Raw genomic sequence first — 19,238 nt, 5'->3', positions numbered from 1 at the left:
TTTTGATGGAAGCAATGAGATGGCCTTGCACCAGTTTCTACTGTAATTAAGATAGGTAACTCAATTTTCTAGGTTGTCATGGTGGAGAGATTGGAATAGTGTAAGAAAGGTGAGGCGCAGTGCAGCATCAAAGTCCCAGACAGGCCCTCGTGAGACCAACGGTACTAGATGCCAGGCATGCCTTATTAATGAAGTGCTCGGCTGTGAGGAGTAGGAGCAGCCAGAGGAGTGAAAGGGTACACAATCCACGTTAGGACTGAATGTTGAGACGCTGCTGTCGTCTTAACAGGTCCGGGGTCAAATTATGCCGTGGCAAGTACCTGAGACCCGCCTAGGACCTTTTCTGCCGGCCAGCTGGGAGCAAAGGTGTAGCTTGCGTGTAAGGCACTTCACCCGCTGCTCTAGTGCAGCCACTCAGTGAAGCCGCTGTCTGGCTTGCACAAGCTGCACGTACCCAGATGGCATTTGCCCCTCTGATTGGGGTAAAAGGCCCCCACACATCCAATGACGTTTCTGTGACTGCCAACAGAGCTTGCCCATTCCAGTTTCCTTTCACCCCCAGCTGTGTTTCTGAGACCTGATAATGCTGAAGTGATGCCAGCGGGTTGATCTTTCTAACATCTGATCGACTCATGTCATCTCAGCCTTGCATATCAGCCACCACTTCTTCAAACATTCAACTTGGTCAAGCAAAGCTGGACTAATGGATGGCTAAGGTAAACGTGTGGGACTCATTAGATCCCCCAAAGACACTCTCAGTAAGCAGGCAGGCTCAAGGTAGCTTAGTTTGGCAACCCCATCTCATCGCCTGGAATTTTGATCTAGAGGCCTAGCCTCACATGGGGATACGACCAATTGCTGCTACCTACCTACTTACAGAGTGGACGCTAGACAACAAATCTGTTTTCAACAAACAGCGAGTGTTCTTCCTCTGAGCATGGTATCTCAGGTCCCAGAACCTCTGAGTAGGCCATTCCTCCCCGGATCACTTTAACAAGCAACCAGCCAGCCTGTCACACATTCAATTGGATTCGCCTTCACTTACGCGGGCAGTCTGAAGAAGTGAATTCGGCCGAAGTGAGCATTGACAGCTTTTGCGTCGCTTGCCTTAGTCACTGACTGGTCGCTCAACTCATCCGATATGTGGGCATCCTAGGAGCTTGGTACTCACACTAGCTGGCCTCCCTAAAGTTTCCATGGTTGTATATATGAGCACTGCAATTGTATACATTGCACATGTAAGACTCAACCTTTCCCGTGCCATCTATGATTGCCGGAGACATTGCTCTCTATTCCATGATTTGCTTGGTTCATAGCTGTTGGAAGTTGTACTCTTTTTAGCCCTCTGCTCGAACACTCGTGCCCTGTGTTGTTGCTCTCTGATACAGTCCCTTTGTCATGCCAGGGTTGCCTGGTTCCACGTGTCAAGACGACGTGAAGGGATGCTAGAACATCAATCTTGAAGATGCCGTCGTCCTTCCCAGAACCCCTCTTGTGTAAGATCATAGAAGACGGAAATAGGTCAATATGTTCCTTAGTCGGATCCCCACTTATGCCACCGCACCCCTCCATCCGAGTGCAGCACGACTCCCGAGGCAGAGAATATCCCCGGGCCCCTTGGACCCGTTACCCGTGCATTCGCAATTGCCAACAGCGTCCAACTGGCGCAATACCTACTTCTATCCTATCAGGCTTCCTTTCAATGCCCCATAGACAGCTCTCACCGGGGAAATACTATTGAATACCACCTTGGCTATTGACACCATTTCCCACCGCATCCGCCTTTATAGTCTTCCACACCGCCAGGTTAAGTCTCGTTTCAAGGAACAAAACGTCTGACCATAAATCAGGCATGGGAGTCTTAGAACATGTGTTTGAACCCTCTGCGTTTCCGCCAGTTGAAACTTTAGTTACGGTTCGTAAGGTAAGACCGTTTGAATGAATCCACAAACTCCAGCAGCTAAGGCAAGTTCTTTGTCCGATTCTCCTTATGGGATGCATATCCACAGCACATGCTCTTCAGCGGAACTCTTCAGTATCTTCACACACCTGAGCTTTTCCCATGGCTAAAAATGCTGACCGAACATTGTCATCTGACGGAACTGGGGTCCCAACCTGGCAAAGACGGGAGGGCCAGACGGGAAGGGCACCTCTACCTGCGTAGATCAAGCTGGAGTTCGCGCACACCAGGGCCCCAAACGGCCCAGAGGGGGAGAGGGGTGTGGGTCACCAGCCCGCCGTCGGATCCAATCACGTCACGTCGTTTCTGACGCTGGAAACATGGAGGCCAGGGTTGCCCATTGCGGCAGTCCGCAGCATGGTGCGCCGATTCCGCAGTGTGGGGTTATAGTTCCAGACCCTGCAAGGTAGCAACCGCCGGCCATTCTCGATGCGAGAGTCATCCAATCTGTCGACCGGTCACGCCTCTCTCGAGACAGCTTCAACAGCTGCCCAACCCGCCTCACAACATACCTGTTGACCTCAAAATCGCTCATATACCCAACCCCCCTCAAGGGGCTTTCCACCTAAATAGCTTGTTCCCTTTCTCGCTCCTCTCGAGATCCTCCGTCCTTGCGACTCGATCCAAGTCTCCGAAAGTTTTTTTTCTTCTACTTTCGTTTCCACCTCCCACTCGTATGGAATTTACGGCATGGTGTCCATCGCATTGCGGCATGCCGGTAGACGATGCGGATTGACATCAGCCCCCAGGAGGGCAACGCTGCCTGCGCCCGGGAGGCTACGTGAGAACGGCGTCTCTTCATCGCCATGGCGTTCAATGAGCAGTTCTACTTGGAGACCGGTCTCTGTCCTAGACGAGTGCGTCCATTCCCATCCCCCCCCCCTGCACTGCCTATAGTCACATGCTAACGAACCTCTGCCAGATGGGTCGTGAGAGAGGCCCGCCCGATCAGCTTGCGCCAGCTCATGGTCTTTGGCCGCTCCCTTACCGAATCGCGACTCTTGAGCTCTGCCAACTATGTTCGAACTGAACTGCCAACTCGGTAGGGTTGCCCCCCATGTGCACTCGCGTTCATGCTTTCAAATCAGTCACAGACTAACACTCGCAACAGAATAGCACATCGCATTCGAGACATGCAACAACTGCCCTACGTCGTTGTCACGAACCCCCATATCAAAGAAGTCTACGAATTATACAATAATGCGTTCGACACCTTTCGCAAGATCAAGGAGATCAAGACCCTCGAGGACAATGAAAAATTCTGCCAAATCATCAGCGGAATGCTCAAGGCGCACCTCACCGTCATACCAAAGCTCTCCATGGGCATCTTGGAAAGCAGAGGCAGCATGGACGCCAAGGACCTTGACAAATTCATGAATACCGTTTTGCGATCTGTAAGTGCTCTTTCGAACATGGTACATACACGCCCCGCAGACACACATAGGTCTAACTTGAACGCCATGTAGAGAATATCAAGGAGAGTCATCGCGGAGCAGCACCTCGCCCTTACAGAAACCTACCACTCCCCCTGGTTCTCCCCCGGCGCAAAGCTCTCCGAGTCCGAGTTCATCGGCGAGGTCTTCATAAAGTGCATCGCAAAGGACGTCATCGAGCGCTGCACCCGCGCCGTCCAGAGCCTCGCCCGCTCCACCTATGGCCACGACGTCCAGGTCCCCGAGATCAAGGTCGAGGGACACCTCGAGTCCAGCTTCCCCTACATCCTCAGCCACCTCGAGTACATCATCGGCGAGCTCCTCCGCAACTCCGTCCAGGCCGTCATAGAGCGAAGGCAACGGAGCAGCAAAGACAACAGCAACAACAAAACCAAAGACGCAGACGATAAACCACCGCCGCCCATCGAAGTCACCATCTGCGAGGCGCAGCAGCACGTCATCATCCGCATCTCGGACCAAGGAGGCGGCATCCCGCGCGAAGAGCTCCCCTACCTCTGGTCCTTCTCAAAGGGCCCCCAGAGCCAGCGCCGCCTCGAGAACCTAGGCCGCGTGCCCAAATTGGCCGCCACCATGCAGGAGCTCCACGTCTCGGACGAGCTGGGCCGCGCCGACATGAAGACCCCCAACAGCCACACTCACGCCCACACCCACGGCAACTCCCTCGCCTCCATGACGAGCCGGCCGCCCGATCTACGGCTAGGCATGGGCCTGCCCCTGAGCCGGGTCTACGCCGAGTATTGGGCCGGCAGCCTCGAACTGCATAGTCTCGAGGGCTACGGCGTGGACGCCTTTCTTCAGATTTCCAAGCTGGGCAACAAAAACGAGCAGTTGACGACCAGGGCCACGATGGATGCAGTATAAGTGTTAGAAACGATCTCTCAAGACACGGGGTGCAAAGGCGGCGCAAATGTAACGATACCATACCGGCGACACACAATAGGACTTCCTTTTTTTTCTGGGGACAGGAGCACACACACATACACACACATCATCTACATAGGTAGCATTTTGTTACAGACACACACATGAAACAATTGGGATTATAAGGTAGACGCCTTTCTCATTAATTTTGGTATCATGAAAAGGTGAGCTGGATTACATTGTGACTAAGAAACAGTTGGGGGGATAACTAAACGGGAAAAAAGGGGGTAACAGGTTCTTGGAAAGAAGAGAGCTCCCAATGTAACGTCCATCTCATACCATACCCAGAGGGCACGTTTTGTGTTTTTCTTCCCATTTTTCGATTGGTAGTGAAGACTTGAGGCTCAAACAGGCGAATCAGCCAAATGAGTCGAGCTCATTCTGACAAGCTAGAAGCTAGCATATCCATGATGACGCGTCAAAAAGATGATGTTGCAGCGGTTTGGTGCTCTCGATCCCCGAATAGAAGAAATAAAAAGGTAAAAGTGTCGAGAATCCAGCAAGCACCAATTGCCCAGGAATAAACCGCTTAAAAATCGAGGGAGAACCCTCACGTTCGAATGCCCTTAGCGGCGACCGTGGCTGCGGACGGCGCTTCCCTGCATCTGCTCCAGTTCGGTCTCCAACTGCTTGATCTGGGCGTGGGTCTGTTCGAGATCCTTGTTGAGGCGGTCGCGCTCGGCAATGAGCTTCTGCTCCCACTGGCGGAAACGCTGCTCCTCGATCTTGACCTGCTCGGTGAAGCGCTTGCGGAGCGCCTCCTCCTCCTCCTTGAACTTGGGGTTGTCAAGCTTCCTGGGGCGGGCCTCGCCAAACTTGCGGGTCTCCATTTGCTGAGCGCGGTAGGCCTCGTAGTGAAGCTCCTCGGTGGTGTGGATGAGGTCGAGCATGTGGGTGCGGATGAGGATTGACCGCAGCTTCTTGAAGTCGCAGTGGTCCTCGTTCTCGACCTCGGCAACACCCCAAGAGTACTGGCGACCCTTGACGATGCGTCCATCGCCGGTCTTGACGTCCTTCTCGGAACCGATGACAGCGAAGGGCATCGCAGCCATCAAGCTGCGGGCGTGCTGAGCAGCGGGCTCGTCGTCCTCCTCGACGGGGGGCTGGTAGATCTTGATGCTCTGGGCCTCGATGACAGCGCGAATCTGAGGCACCAACGGTTAGTCTATCTGATTTCGACAAACAAGCCAATTCAAACTTACGCGAGCCTTGAACTTGGCCAGGTCCGCAGGGCTAAGGGTATCAGCCTTGGCGATAACCGGGATCAGGTTCACTCTCGAGCAGAGTCTCTTCATAACCTCGATGTCAAGGGGCTTCAGGGTGTGGCCGGTGGGGCGGATGAAGTACAGGCAGGTGTGGACACGGAGGTCGATCTTGTCCTGGCGGCGAGGCTGCTGCTCCTGAAGCATGTAGGACTCGTGCTGGTCGTCGAGGAACTCGATGATGGGCATCCAGGAATCGCGGTTGTTGACATAGTCGCCGAAGCCGGGGGTATCGATAACGGTCAGGCGGACTGTAAGCCGTGTTAATCGTATGATCCACATCACGGGAATTGGCAAGTCAAAGCCATACCCTTGAAGAACTTCTCCTCCAACTCAGCCTTAGTGATCTCGATCTCGACGGTCTTGTCGACCTGCTTCTGGTGACGGCGCTTGTGGTCGGCATAGTTCTTGATGGTCGTGGAGAACAGGGTGTTGATGAAAGTGGTCTTTCCAAGGCCAGATTCGCCAGCAACCTAATTACTTTGTCAGTATTCCCCGGCATAGCATACCATCATGTGTTCCGTCACATGAGAATGGACTTACCATAATAGTGAAGGCAGCACCTCGCTTGGCGACAATCTTGTGTCGCTGGTTAGGGAGGTTGGCGATACCAATCGGTGAAGCGCTCTCGGCGGCGGCGGGGGCCATTTTGGGCGGTATTTGACGATTAAACAACTCTAAACTCTTTCCTGATGCCTGTGAGAGGGTCGTTGACCGCAAGAATCGCAATTGAACGCGCGACTGTTTTCGTGATGTGGTTGCGGTGTGGGCGTGTTGACGGTTGAGTTGGGGAGGTTTGAGCTTGTGCTTCAGGGGAATCAAAAGGTGCCACCTCCAAATTTCCCTTTCGGCCTTCTGGGGTTGGGTGGTGCACACTCATTGGGCCCTTCGCAGGGGACTAATTAGGACCCCCTTTTCCTGCCAATCATTCCCCTCTTTCCCCCTGGCACTTTCACCAACAGTTTGTCTAGCCCGAAGGGGATTAGACCGCGGAAGATAGGATGAATGATTCCCCGACCCCGCCAAAAAGTTGCAGAGCGCGCCTTCAATCGATAAGAAAATCTTGGGTTGGAGAGAATTTCTGTAGCTTCAAGGTGAGGAAATGGGTGCTAATTGACAATGAAGACCGATTTCAAGGTAAATTTTGCAGGATTTCCCCCTAATTCGCATGCGATTCTGACCATTGCTTCAATTTCTAGTTTTCCAATTTGCTCGGCACGGTATACTGCCAGGGCAACCTGCTCTTCAGCCCAGATGGCACCCATTTGTTCTCGCCCGTGGGGAACAGGGTTACTGTCTTCGACCTGGTGAAGTATGTCCAGCCTCAAAAGTTGGCGCAACTCAAACATTTCCATGCTAACTTCTTGCTAGCAACAAGTCACATACACTTCCCTTTGCGCACCGGAAAAACATTTCGCGAATCGGTCTCACTCCTCGAGGAAACCTGCTACTGTCCATTGACGAAGATGGCCAGGCCATTCTGACCAACGTCCTCCGCCGAATCCCCATTTACCGATTTTCGTTCCGCTCTTCTGTCACCGCCCTCTCCTTCTCGCCTTCCGGACGGCATTTCGTTGTTGGCCTGGGCCGCAAAATCGAAGTCTGGCATGTGCCGTCTACACCAGATGCGAATGCCGAAGGAGAACTCGAGTTCGCGCCGTTTGTGAAGCACCACACCCACACACAACACTTTGACGAAGTGCGCAGCATCGAGTGGTCCAGTGACTCGCGGTTCTTCCTCAGTACCTCCAAGGACTTGACCGCGAGAATATGGAGTCTGGATCGTGAGGAGGGGTTCGTACCGACCGTACTTTCGGGACACAAGCAGGCAGTGGTGGGGGCATGGTTCTCAGAAGACCAGGAAACCATTTACACCGTCAGCAAGGACGGCGCTGTTTTCGACTGGAAGTACGTCGGAAAGCCGGTTCAGGATGAAGACGAGATGGTGGACGAGGACGAGGACGACATGCGCTGGAGAATCGTCGACAGACACTACTTCATGCAGAATAGTGCGCATGTCAGATGCGCAACCTTCCACCCCGAGTCCAATCTTCTTGTCGCCGGTTTCTCCAATGGAACTTTCGGTCTGTACGAGCTGCCCGACTTCAACATGATCCACACTCTCAACATTTCTCAAAACGACATCGACTTTGTGACGATCAACAAGAGCGGAGAGTGGTTAGCCTTTGGCGCATCAAAGTTGGGGCAACTCCTGGTGTGGGAATGGCAATCCGAGTCGTACATCCTGAAGCAGCAGGGCCACTTTGACTCCATGAACAACCTGGTCTACTCCCCCGATGGACAGCGCATCGTCACCATTGCCGATGACGGCAAGATCAAGGTTTGGGACACCGAATCTGGTTTCTGCATCGTCACCTTCACAGAGCACACAAGTGGTGTTACGGCCTGCGAGTTCTCGAAGAAGGGCAACGTTCTATTTACATCCAGTCTGGACGGCTCCGTAAGAGCTTGGGATCTCATCAGGTACAGAAACTTCCGCACATTCACGGCGCCGACAAGGCTGTCATGGTCATGTATGGCCGTTGACCCTAGCGGCGAGGTCGTCGCCGCTGGATCTCTGGACTCCTTTGATATTCATATCTGGTCCGTTCAGACGGGACAGCTTCTGGATCAGCTCACCGGTCACGAGGGTCCAGTGTCGGCCCTGGCCTTCACACCAAACGGCAACTCCCTTGTCAGTGGTAGCTGGGACCGCACCGCAAGAATTTGGTCCATCTTCAACAGGACACAAACGAGCGAGCCTTTGCAGCTGCAGGCCGATATCCTCGATATCGCCGTGCGCCCCGACTCTTTGCAACTGGCGATTTCAACGTTGGATGGTCAGCTGTCTTTCTGGTCCATCATGGATGCTGAGCAGGTGTCTGGACTGGACGGCCGTCGTGACGTTTCCGGTGGACGCAAGCTCACCGATCGGAGGACAGCCGCCAACGTGGCGGGCACAAAGAGCTTCAACACCATTCAGTACAGCACAGATGGAAGCTGCTTGCTTGCCGGTGGCAACAGCAAGTACATCTGCCTGTACTCTGTTCATACTATGGTTCTCCTGAAGAAGTACACAGTCAGTGTCAACCTGTCTCTGTCCGGAACGCAAGAGTTCCTCAACAGCAAGCTCCTGACGGAGGCCGGCCCCGGTGGTCTGATCGACGATCAGGGTGAGGCCTCGGACCCCGAGGACAGGAGGGACGACTCTCTACCGGGCTCCAAGCGCGGCGACCCTTCCGCGAGGAAGAGGATGCCAGAGGTCCGCGTCTCGGGCGTAGCATTCACACCCACCGGCACGGCCTTCTGCGCCGCCACCACGGAAGGCCTGCTCATCTACAGCCTCGACAACCTCATGCAGTTCGACCCCTTTGATCTCAACATGGAAATCACCCCCGCGTCCACGCTCGCCGTCCTGGAGAACGAAAAGGACTACCTCAAGGCCTTGGTTATGGCCTTCCGCCTCAACGAGGCCGGCCTCATCAAGCGCGTCTTCCTCTCAATACCGCACACGGACATCGCCCTGGTCGTCCAGGACATGCCCATTGTCTACGTCCCCAGGTTACTGCGCTTCGTCGCGGCCCAGACGGAGGAGACGCCGCACATTGAGTTCTGCCTGCTCTGGGTCAAGGCCCTGGTGGACAAGCATGGCGCCTGGCTCACGCAACATAGAGGCAAGGTGGACGTCGAGCTGAGAATCGTGGCGAGGGCCGTCTCAAGGATGCGCGACGAGATCAGGAGGCTCGCGGACGATAACGTGTACATGGTGGATTACCTGTTGGGTCAGGCCAGCAACGAGAAGGAGACGACCGGTGTAAAAATGCTAGACTTGGCCGCGTTCGACGCACCCGCGAAGCCTTTGGCGATTGGCGACGCGGATGAAGGCCAGAGTGATTCCGACGGAGATGAGTGGATTGGGCTAGAATAAAATCATAGATGTTATTACAAATGTATACCCCCCGTTTTGTCAAGCTGCTCTGGTCTTGCTACTGTTACACTCATGTCATCCCATGTTGTCCTACTACAACCTTGACGCCCTCCTGCCACCGTCGGCTAGTCAATCGCGAGCAGGAATATCCTAGAATCAACATTAGTAACCGATATTTTTACTGACGGTGCATATTGTTTGCTTACCTTCCACGCCTCCTCGAAGCCCGCTGAGCGGACCCATCTCGTCTCGTCATGCTCAGTGCTGTCCAACAACATGTAGGTGAGGTTGAGCCACTCCTCATCCTTGATCTTGATCCAGGGTTTGTCGCCATATTTTGCTGAAAGATCCTGGCAAATCCCAAGTGCTCTAACCACCTTGATCGTGTGGCCGTCATCTACAAAGTTATGGAATCTTGGAAGGAGGTCTGTGGAGTCCGTCAGTCACTATCATGAGTGCGTCGAAAGACGGGAATCTTACCAGTCGGCTTGGAGACCAAGTCCTTGCTCTCGTCTTTGTCCTTTGGCCTGTACGACTTAACATCGTCCAGGCGGAGCGGCGGGCAGCCACGCGCTGCGTACTGCACCAAGTCCATCCGAATCTTGTACTCCAGCATTCGCACCTTGTTCTCCGTCGAAATCCACGGCATGGAGTTGAAGCTGAGGAAGATGGGCGCCGCGTTCGTGTGGTGACTGTTCACATCATCAGCGTCTGACGTTCTTGTTGCCAGCCTATCCCAAGACGAATGAAAACATCACACTCACATCAAGAAGAAATCCCACTTTGGCTCCTTACCCGGCCGAAGAGCCGCGCCGCCAGCAACATAAAAGGCAGTATGAAACATCTCAGCCGTCCTCTCATCCAGCTCCTCGGGACGAACCTTGACCTTGCTCGCGATCCGCAGCATTTCCTCCGGCGCACGCTTCAGGATCCCGTCAAAGATCTTATTCGCGTCCTTCATCTCAGCGGCGTGAGCAAGCTTCTGGTCCCGACGAATCTCTTCAACAAGATCCGAAATCGGCGGCATCCGCTCACTAGCTGCGACCGCACGCTTCTCCGTCTCGTTGAAAAAGTCCTTGAGCTGGTTCTTGTGCACCGCGGCCTGAGCCAGCCCCTCGGCGACGATGGCGGGCTGCTCCCACTCGACGCCGTACATGAGCTGGATGATGGGGTGCAGGAAGCCCGCAAACATGCGCTGGAACATGTCGTCGGCGCGCTCGTCGCCCTTGAAGAGGTGCTCTTTCAGCGCCGCCTCCCAGCCCCCGAGCCTCTCGATCTCGCGCTGAAAGAAGAGGAGGAAGTCTGGATAGTGCTTTTCCTTGCCGAGGTACGTTTTCGCGCGCTCCCAGTCGTGCAGCTCGTCGGCGATGGAGTCGCGTGGAGTCTGGGCTGGACGCTGGTAGTCTGCGTTTTCATTGTACGCCGTCTGGATGGCGTCGGGGCCTGCGCCGGTGCCGAAGAGGGCTAGGACCTGATGAGGGATCTTGAACGATGTTAGAGATTGACTGGGAGATGATCCGAGTATTTGAGCTCACGTGGTTATGGAAACCTTCTTGATTAAAGAAGACATGATGTTTCTGTGCAATCTTAGCATATGGCTCATTCCTGTGGAAGGTACAATTTGTCCCTACCTCGAGATCCTCCTGCAGTAGTTCAGACACCTTGCTCGCGGCAGCATCTTTCTGATCAAACTTCCACAGTCCCGTGTTCGCCACCGGAACATTGATCTTGTATGCTGTCGCCATGTTGATAGCTCTGATCTGGCTGTGCGAGAAAAGGCGGTTTCCGCTGTAGGTGATGTATTTTGAGATTCTCTTGGGAATCGTGGATGGCAATCTCATTTTACAGGGAGATAGGCATCGCCATAACATCGTGCGAACGGTAAAGACCGTGACTGAACCTTAATATGTATCAAAGACAGGGGGTCTCGAACCTCTGCAAGACCCCGGGACGATACGCCGGCTTACAAATGAGGTACACGCGAAAGGGCGAGCGCGAGTGGTAAGGAATCGGAGGTGTTCCCATAGGATGGCTAGATGCGGGTAAGTCGGAGTGGTTCCCGGGCGGCGACCACGGGAGGGGGTCTGTGGTGCGCATCACCTAAACTCTACAAAGCCATTTCCCCAGACTTTTGACGTCATCACAACTTTGGGAGGAGGATTGGGTTTAGATGCCAATGCCACCTACCACATTCGTCAGACGATCGAGAACCGAACACCTAATAGTGGGCTGTAGTGTTAGTAAGTTGTGTTGTTAGTAGTCGGGAATACATCAGACAAATGACCAACAATTCCCGACAGACAAGGACGGACCGGAGAGTTGTAGACATATACCTCCGAAACTGTCCGCCGAAATCTCCACTATTCTACGGTCTTCGGTCTCCGTGATCTGCCGGCCCAGGGGGCTCATTGACCGAGACCCGAGCCATGTCTGCACTGAGCTACAAACGGACAAGCAATGGTAGCCAGATCCGTTCCAGTTGCAGGATGGGAAGTCAAGCAGCACATTGCGCCTTGGCTGGGGTCGCTTTAGTAGTGCCACTGAAGTAGTGGACTCTCGCATTAGTTCGTGAGGGAGGGTGGATGCACCTTCGGTCTCGAAGCTTGAACGCGAAGGGCGATCAGATCGTAAAAGAAATACGATTTCCTCGGCAACACGCGAAGATTCAAGCATCGTATTAAGCACTACAGCAAGTAGCCGCCCAAGGTGCTTGCTGTGTGCCTGTCCTCCAATCACCATCGGTGAGCCAGGATATCACAGTCAGACAATACGAGATGAAAAATGACATCTCGGCAAGAGCCAGGCCGAGCTGCCTATATAATTAGACTGCAGGTCCCGATGCTTTCATATTTCGTCGGTATTTGGATATCTTGCCCCACAAATGGAAACCTCGAGACTGACCCTGTCATGGAAGATCAGGTCAGGTAGGTATTCAGCCTTGTTTGCCTGGTCTTAGACGTGCTTCCGCCTGGAGATGGGCAGGCTAGGTACTTGAGCAAGGGAATACTTGAGATACCTTACCTTACATAAGGCAAAGTATGCCAAGCAAACTCGGCGGAAGGAGTAGGTGGTTTCGGTGAGAAGTGGCGAAACTCCACAATCCTTAACGACTCCCGCCCATTTCCATGATCTCCCGTCGGAAAGAGCTGCGGATCCCATTGCCCAAAGTCCGAGAGGGGAGCAAGGGGTTGATGGGATAACCTCTACCGCTAAGCTTAAGCTTAAATGACCACCCGTGCTATCGTTCATTGCAAACCTCCTCCAGCAGATCTAGCTTTCTTAACTTTAGCCCGAACTATTCGCTTGCACAGCTGCATTCCGGCAACAATATTAGAGCCGTCATCAAAAGTCTTGCGAGAACATGCGGACCGCGGCGATCGTTCCTCAGCAAAACGCAGCATTCGTCTAGCAAGCGGCGGGCTCCCAGAGGACCAGACGGCGATAGCATTCCCATGTGACATATGTCTTGCTTCTTCCTCCCTGCCGCAGCCTCGATGGCGAAGGATTCTGCCAAGGCTCACCATTACATGCAGGCTCCATGGCCAGTGGACGTAGCCAGTAGTCAATCATCCAGCGAAGAATACCCGCCGTGCCTAAGACAGCAGGCTCTACAGTCTGGTTGCACTGAGATATCGGTGGATTGTCAGACCCAGGAATAGAAATCCTGCAGACAGCGGCTGAGGCCAAGTTGCTCTTTGAGCCGATTGGCCCCCCCATCGAAGCCGCGAGGATGTGTCGCTGCTTCCCTCAGACACCCTGCTCCCCATCTTTCTAGTTCAGACTTCCGAGGACATCGCGACGCTTCTTCTCTTTCCTCGTCACAGAGACCAGGCCGGTTGTGTCCAACATCTGTCTCTACATGCGTCGTTCAGCATTCTTCTTCTTCCCTTGGTTGTTGGTTTGCGTGCGGTGCTGGAGTCCCTACGGAAGCTCAAGGCTGCTAGGACGCGATGATGCTCCGTTCTCATCCGATTTTCTGAGGGAAGCCTTCCCTTCAGGTATGTCGTACTTCTCTATAAAGCTCTCCAAACCTTGACCTTTCTCCTGACTAGAGTAGCGATCGTTATAGGTGACTATGTGTACATAGACGGCGGCGAGGTATCCCAATTGTATGACGGCAAAGTTGGCGCGCCTACCGATCACCCGTCGTGGGCAGGTAAGATTGAAGTCTACCCTGAATCTGAATGAAGACAAACTATTAACATCAACTGATTTGCAGTCAACTCTACACTCTCTATCAGTCTCAAGCGTTCATGGACCAACTCCAGCGTCACGATGACATCCACTCCCCAAAATGGGCCCAAGCTCAGTAAGCAAGCCATATGGCGCGACCCATCCTCGAACGGATTTTACGTCTGGGGCGGTACGATGGCCTACTTCGACAAATCTCCGGCAAAAGAGATGTGGCACTTTAAAGTGGACGGCAACGGGGGCGGGACCTGGTCGAAGGCCCCTCCCGCGAATACCACCGTTTTCAAACAGCTTGTGCGCTCCACAGAGACCTCTTATACCCAGAGCAAGGAAGTGGGATACTACTTTGGCGGGTTCGCGGGCTCCCGAACTGATACCTTTATCACTGATGAGGGAGAGGGAATCGCCATTCCCGGGCTAATATCATTCAACATGACTTCTGGAGAAGTAAGAAATACGTCCTCGACAAGGTTCGGCCAATATGGGACCCTGATAGAGGGTTCAGCACAGTTTTTACCGTTTGGATCTAGCGGACTGCTGCTCTTCTTATGCGGAGGACAATCACTAATCTCCTTGTCGGATTAAAAGGAGATGGACTTTGACAAGGTCACCTTGTATGATCCCAGCAGTCAGTAGACTCTCTTGGCGACGTGTCCTTCAACAAAGTACTAGCACTTACTCAGCCGACAAATGGTACACTCAACAAACCACAGGCTCCAGACCGTCAACACGAGGGAAATTCTGTGCCGTGGGTGCTTCCGGTACCAATCACACGTACGAGATGTAAGAGAAACATGTCTCATCATCTCGCTTGATCGTCATAAGTGGCGGAAACTAATGCCAGCACGTTACTCAGCTTCTTCTACGGCGGCCGTAGCATCAACAGGGACAGCATCTCTGGCGAGGTATACGTCCTTAGCTTACCTGGGTTCGTCTTCTTCAAGACAGCAGGCTCGTCTGTCCCTCGGGCAGACCACGCGTGTGTCGTCGTAGCCGGCGGAGGCCGCCAGATGCTTTCCTTGGCGGAACAGACGGGTCCCTAGGCTTCCCCAAGTCGCTGACCAACCCAGACCCCTGGAAGCTTGGGCTGGCCATCTTTGACATGACGGAGATGCGTTGGTCCGACCGGTACGATTCCCAGGCGCAATTGTACGAGTCGCCGAATGTGGTTAAGCAGTGGTACGCCCAAGGTGAACTAGACTCAGTCGTGTGGGCGAGTGAGGAGGTGAGGGCCTTATTCTCTAAGCGTAAGTCAGCTGTGTATCTAGATGTCAAGTGCCAAGAATTTGACCAAACAGCAGCGGCGCCCGACGACTCGACCTCGGATCCCTCACCTACAGGAGAACCCAACACGAGCAGCGCAACTTCGACTGCGGAAGTTTCTCAGTCATCTCAGCCGCCCATTGGTACCATCGTAGGCGCCGCCGTCGGCGGTGCTGCAGGCCTCGCCCTCGTAGTCTGTCTCGCAGTGCTCTTCCTGAAAAGGAAGAAACGATACCAGGCGGCACCGCAGCAAGAGGGCGGCAGCGGGCACTTTGAAGTCAAGGGGCCGGCCGGGACCAATGTGCCCCACGAGGTACATACCGACCACTTCAACCCCGTCGAGTTACCTGCAGAACACGGCGCTGCGGAACTTAGCTCCGCGCATGGAATGCATGAACTCGAGCAGCCAACGGCGAGGCCTTCTTTTTCAGGGCAGGACAGAGAAACACCGGCGAACAGAGAGCTGAGATCGTCTTTTGAGGTTGATATCTCTCGGCCACGGACATGAACAATAGAGAGTCACATAATGTAAGAACAGGGACAAGTCATGGAATAACAAACGAAAACTTTTTGAATTGAGAGTCCCACCCTCTTCCTCTAGGAGGGGGACTCGATCATGGTATCACCATTTTGTCTAATATTAAGAAAGTTCATCATCATATGTGTGTGTGCGTGTGTGTGTGGGGGGGGGAGGGGGGTGTTGTTGTCGTCGTCGGTGGTAGTCATCAAATTCAAGCCTTGCGCTTCTTGTTGGGGGTGGTCTCGGCGTCGCCCATCTCCTCATCCTCGTCCTCCTCGTCGTCGGACTCAAAGTCGGCATCGGACAGCTCGCCGGCCTCCTGAGCTTGGGCTATCATTGAGAGTAAGTCTCCGTCTTGTCCTTCTTCGGCAGCAGCGACGGCACCGTCGCGGAGGAACTTACTAAAGTAGTGGAGCGCCTCGGGCCACAGGTCGGTGGCGATGGCGACGGCGACGTCGTCGCCGTCGGGGAAGATCTCGAGCTCGAACTCGGTCTCGTCCTCGTCGCCCTCCTCCTCCTCCTCCTCGGCCGTCTTCTTGCCGGCCTTGCGGTCCTCGAACTCCTTGACCTCCTTGGCGAGGGCGGCGGCGCTCTCCTCGGCAGAGATGCGCTTGCCAACGTAGCCGAAGAAGGAGAAGAAGGAGACGCCGCCCATGGCGGTCTCCTCGACCTTCTTGCGGAGGGCCTCGGCCTCGGGGGTGAGCTTGCCGGGAGTGATGGGGCCCTGGTCCCAGACCTTCTTGGCGGCGGAGAGGAGACCCTCGGTCAGGTCCTTGCCGGCCTTCCACTTGATGTCGACGGGCTCGGAGACGAGGCCGGTGTAGGTGGCGGAGTGGCGGTACCAGAAGGTCTTTTCGATGACGGCGTCCTCAAAGTAGTCGTTCTCGTTGAACTCGAAGCGGATGGTGAGGGAGCGGGGATCGCCGCCGGAGCCGTTCTCGATCTCGGGGCGGGAGACGGAGATGGTCTTGAGGGAAGAAAGGAGCAGGGCGGCGTCTGAGGGCTGGATGTGCTCGTCGACCTCGGGGGGGGATTGCTCAAAGACGAGGGCCCAGAAGTTGGGGATCTTGGAGACGACGGCGGCGCGCTTCTCGTACAGAGGCTTGGAGAGCTCGTACTGCTTGCGGACTGGGGGAGAGGTGTGTTAGTTGGGTGAAGAATGAATTGAAAGGCAGGCAAGGAGATAAGAAGGAGGCGATTCCTGTATCATTTCTCTGGGAGGGTGTGAGGACTTGCGCAAACAGAATCAAAACATACCAATCTCGTTCTCAACGAGCTCGAACTCGCGCTCGAGGTCAGCGAGCTGCTCGTAGGTGACACCAGTCTCAACCATTTCAGTCATTTTGGCGGTATTGTTTGTGTGTGTGTGAGGGAGTGAGAGGATAAGTGATGAAGTGTGAGAAGGAAGTGAGAGAAAGGAGAGTCAAAGAAGGAGGGGAGAGAAATCTCAAGAAGGGTGCTATGAGATTTTTCAACTTTCTTTCGTGGCGGGGTAGTGATTACAGGAGAAAAAAAAAAGTTGGCGGGGTTGTAATTAGCCTGAGTCGCAAAAGGATTTTGTTCAGAAGCAAAGCTCAGGCGGTGGAGGGGTGGGTGGGCGGCACAAAGGGCAACGATGTCTTGGGTATTAAGTACCAAAGTGAGGTATCCAAGGCATGAGCTTGGGCTGCTTATCAAATCTTTGGTACATGCACGAATGAATCCTCTCGTATTGTTTATTTGTTATGCTCTCCTTGAATGGGGCAAAAATTCTGTTAAAAAAAAGGACTCTGTGGTTCTGAATACGTGGGGGAAAGAGGAGCGAAGGGAGGGGTGAATGGGCCACAGCAGAGAGGCACCGTAGGTCACGCCAGGAACAAACAGACTAGGGAACAGCAAATTGAAGAAATTTTTCAAACAGGTCGCCTGCCTCTCTCTCTCTCTCTCTCATCACCTTGTCACCTCTCGTATGTGCGTGCTTGTGCTCTTTGGGTTCCTGTGACGCCAGCTCTCAAGGATGGAGGACAGAAACTGCAATCTTGACTGGCTATTGCGCATTTGGGCGGCGGTGACTGATGTCATTGGATCGTGTCCCCACGTCCCTGTTGATCTCGAACTTCTTGGAAATCCCAGGCGCATCCAATTGGCGCCAGACGGAGCATTTCCAGCGGGCCCATTGGACACTTGCGTTTGCATGGTGAATTTTTTTTTTCGTTTGCTGTCAGTCCTTCTTGACTCCTTGCGATCCAAACTCGATTGGGAATGTCTACAGAGCATCGCCAAGAACTTGAGCGTACCATCAACGTGCTTACCACTAACAAAACCACATGCTACCGTAGTGTCTCCCGCTCGGCATTCTCAGATCGTTGTGTTAAGCTCCCGCTCAACGCTGAAGATTGAAAAGCTAGACCCCAATGGAAAGGGTCCTCCTCCTTCGTACCCAGTCGAAGAGCACCGTGCCTGGACCCCTAGCGGGGTCTCATCCGCAATGGGACCTCTCCGAACAACAACAACGATCTTCCATGAAACTTCACCTTCCTCATCAGCGAAAATTCAAAAAAAAAAAAAGAAGAAAACAAAACAACAACACCAGTAACCCCTCCCCCCACTCACATGGCAATTTCGAGCTGGTTGCTTCTAGATCGCCAGTTTTTCTTCACGACTATCCACATTCTGCTTTCGTGTCATCGCCCTATCCAGGCTAAGACGCGGCAATTGCCCGTGGGTATCCGCTAATCTGCTACCGTAACTGGGAAACCGCCGTGAAGCCAAATGGTTAATTCATGCGTTCCTGTTTTTCACCAGCTCTATTAGCCGCGCTATTCTGTACTGCGCGCTCTTTTGGCTTCTGTTGCTTCTGCTTCTTCTTCTTCTTCTTCTTCTTCTCTGTTCCCTTATGGAGTTATGACAAACAGCGATCCACCGGGGGTGTCTGATCTCTCTCTCTCTCGCTGCCCCTTCTTCTTCGGTTCCTCTGTTTGAGCCACTCCCTAGAAAGCCAGAGAGAATCTCTTGCTCATTTGCTAATCCATATGAGTTCTAATGGGATGGGATGGGATAGAAGTAGTGTCAAGTTCTACATCCACCTCCTTAGACTAAGATAAACGAGCATCACTACGCACAACAAACTGCACCACCTAAGATACCTGCCTGCCTTAACACTCAGCAGAAGAAAAATCCATCCAGCGAACGATATGTCACCGTAGCCGAAAAGTAAAACTTTGTCCACCCCTTACTCTCTCTAGCATCATCCCAACAGCTCCCGACCGTTGCTAGGAGACAGACGAGCAGTGACATGATAAGTCCAAGGCCCCCCCCCCCCCTCGCGAGAGAAATCCGAGATGGCCTGCCTCCACTATACCCAGTAGTACTTTCGACTAGATGTACACGTGAGAACTCGCTTTCCCGGGGTTCACCTTTTCTCAACTCGGCGCCGGGTTTACACGCTTCCGAAGAAGATGTCAAGCTTGTACTGGGGATTTCGCTTAAAAGCTTCGGAAAACGCAACCTTCATGCTCCATATCAAATACGGAGCGTTTCTCCGCTCAGCCCCGGTACGTTCGCGGAAGAAAGTGGATACCAGTCACCGGCCATCGGCCCCGAGAGAAGGGTCCACACTATACCGGGCCGGGCGGGCAGGACTCAGATAGTATACCGGTACCTTACCGCCTGTCAACCTGTCAGCCGCGGGAGTCCGTGCTTGGGGTAGGCCGTATGCGTGGTCCGTGAAGGACGACAGGTGCCCGGTATAAGTTTAACA

General features: G+C 53.7%; 6 protein-coding genes across 6 annotated transcripts; 3 read left to right on the top strand and 3 right to left on the bottom strand.

The window, feature by feature from the left end:
* Nucleotides 1–2,650: 2,650 nt before the first annotated feature.
* Nucleotides 2,651–4,647, top strand: BDZ83DRAFT_785190 (branched-chain alpha-ketoacid dehydrogenase; the record flags this gene model as incomplete). Its single annotated transcript, XM_060515624.1, has 4 exons — nucleotides 2,651–2,817; nucleotides 2,883–3,002; nucleotides 3,072–3,354; nucleotides 3,427–4,647. 4 exons carry the CDS (start codon nucleotides 2,651–2,653, stop codon nucleotides 4,273–4,275), a joined length of 1,419 nt encoding a protein of 472 aa, XP_060370035.1. The 3' UTR covers nucleotides 4,276–4,647.
* On the bottom strand, nucleotides 4,648–6,372 carry BDZ83DRAFT_452322 (septin). The gene is made up of 4 exons (XM_060503164.1): nucleotides 6,141–6,372; nucleotides 5,908–6,070; nucleotides 5,538–5,848; nucleotides 4,648–5,480 (listed from the first exon to the last, which is right to left on the bottom strand). The coding sequence occupies exons 1-4, from the start codon at nucleotides 6,243–6,245 to the stop codon at nucleotides 4,902–4,904; spliced, it is 1,158 nt and encodes a 385-aa protein (XP_060370034.1). The 5' UTR covers nucleotides 6,246–6,372; the 3' UTR covers nucleotides 4,648–4,901.
* A 344-nt stretch (nucleotides 6,373–6,716) lies between these two features.
* On the top strand, nucleotides 6,717–9,525 carry BDZ83DRAFT_567696 (WD40-repeat-containing domain protein; the record flags this gene model as incomplete). The annotated part of the gene is made up of 3 exons (XM_060503976.1): nucleotides 6,717–6,734; nucleotides 6,797–6,909; nucleotides 6,969–9,525. The coding sequence occupies 3 exons, from the start codon at nucleotides 6,717–6,719 to the stop codon at nucleotides 9,523–9,525; spliced, it is 2,688 nt and encodes an 895-aa protein (XP_060370033.1).
* A 129-nt stretch (nucleotides 9,526–9,654) lies between these two features.
* BDZ83DRAFT_747982 (HypA protein) lies at nucleotides 9,655–11,270 on the bottom strand (the record flags this gene model as incomplete). The annotated part of the gene is made up of 6 exons (XM_060513543.1): nucleotides 9,655–9,675; nucleotides 9,732–9,952; nucleotides 10,006–10,217; nucleotides 10,290–11,008; nucleotides 11,061–11,102; nucleotides 11,157–11,270. The coding sequence occupies 6 exons, from the start codon at nucleotides 11,268–11,270 to the stop codon at nucleotides 9,655–9,657; spliced, it is 1,329 nt and encodes a 442-aa protein (XP_060370032.1).
* A 2,114-nt stretch (nucleotides 11,271–13,384) lies between these two features.
* On the top strand, nucleotides 13,385–15,487 carry BDZ83DRAFT_747981 (uncharacterized protein; the record flags this gene model as incomplete). The annotated part of the gene is made up of 8 exons (XM_060513542.1): nucleotides 13,385–13,523; nucleotides 13,583–13,681; nucleotides 13,745–14,163; nucleotides 14,305–14,344; nucleotides 14,400–14,499; nucleotides 14,573–14,644; nucleotides 14,710–14,963; nucleotides 15,018–15,487. 8 exons carry the CDS (start codon nucleotides 13,385–13,387, stop codon nucleotides 15,485–15,487), a joined length of 1,593 nt encoding a protein of 530 aa, XP_060370031.1.
* A 223-nt stretch (nucleotides 15,488–15,710) lies between these two features.
* BDZ83DRAFT_647529 (nucleosome assembly protein-domain-containing protein) lies at nucleotides 15,711–16,841 on the bottom strand (the record flags this gene model as incomplete). Its single annotated transcript, XM_060510091.1, has 2 exons — nucleotides 15,711–16,627; nucleotides 16,757–16,841. The coding sequence occupies 2 exons, from the start codon at nucleotides 16,839–16,841 to the stop codon at nucleotides 15,711–15,713; spliced, it is 1,002 nt and encodes a 333-aa protein (XP_060370030.1).
* Between the last annotated feature and the right edge of the window lie 2,397 nt (nucleotides 16,842–19,238).

This window comes from Colletotrichum acutatum (genome assembly GCF_030867785.1).
Source record: "Colletotrichum acutatum strain CBS 112980 chromosome Unknown BDZ83scaffold_9, whole genome shotgun sequence".
Taxonomy (NCBI): Eukaryota; Fungi; Ascomycota; class Sordariomycetes; order Glomerellales; family Glomerellaceae; genus Colletotrichum; species Colletotrichum acutatum.
Note: the sequence above shows the minus strand (reverse complement) of the source record. Positions and strands in the feature narration are given on the sequence as shown.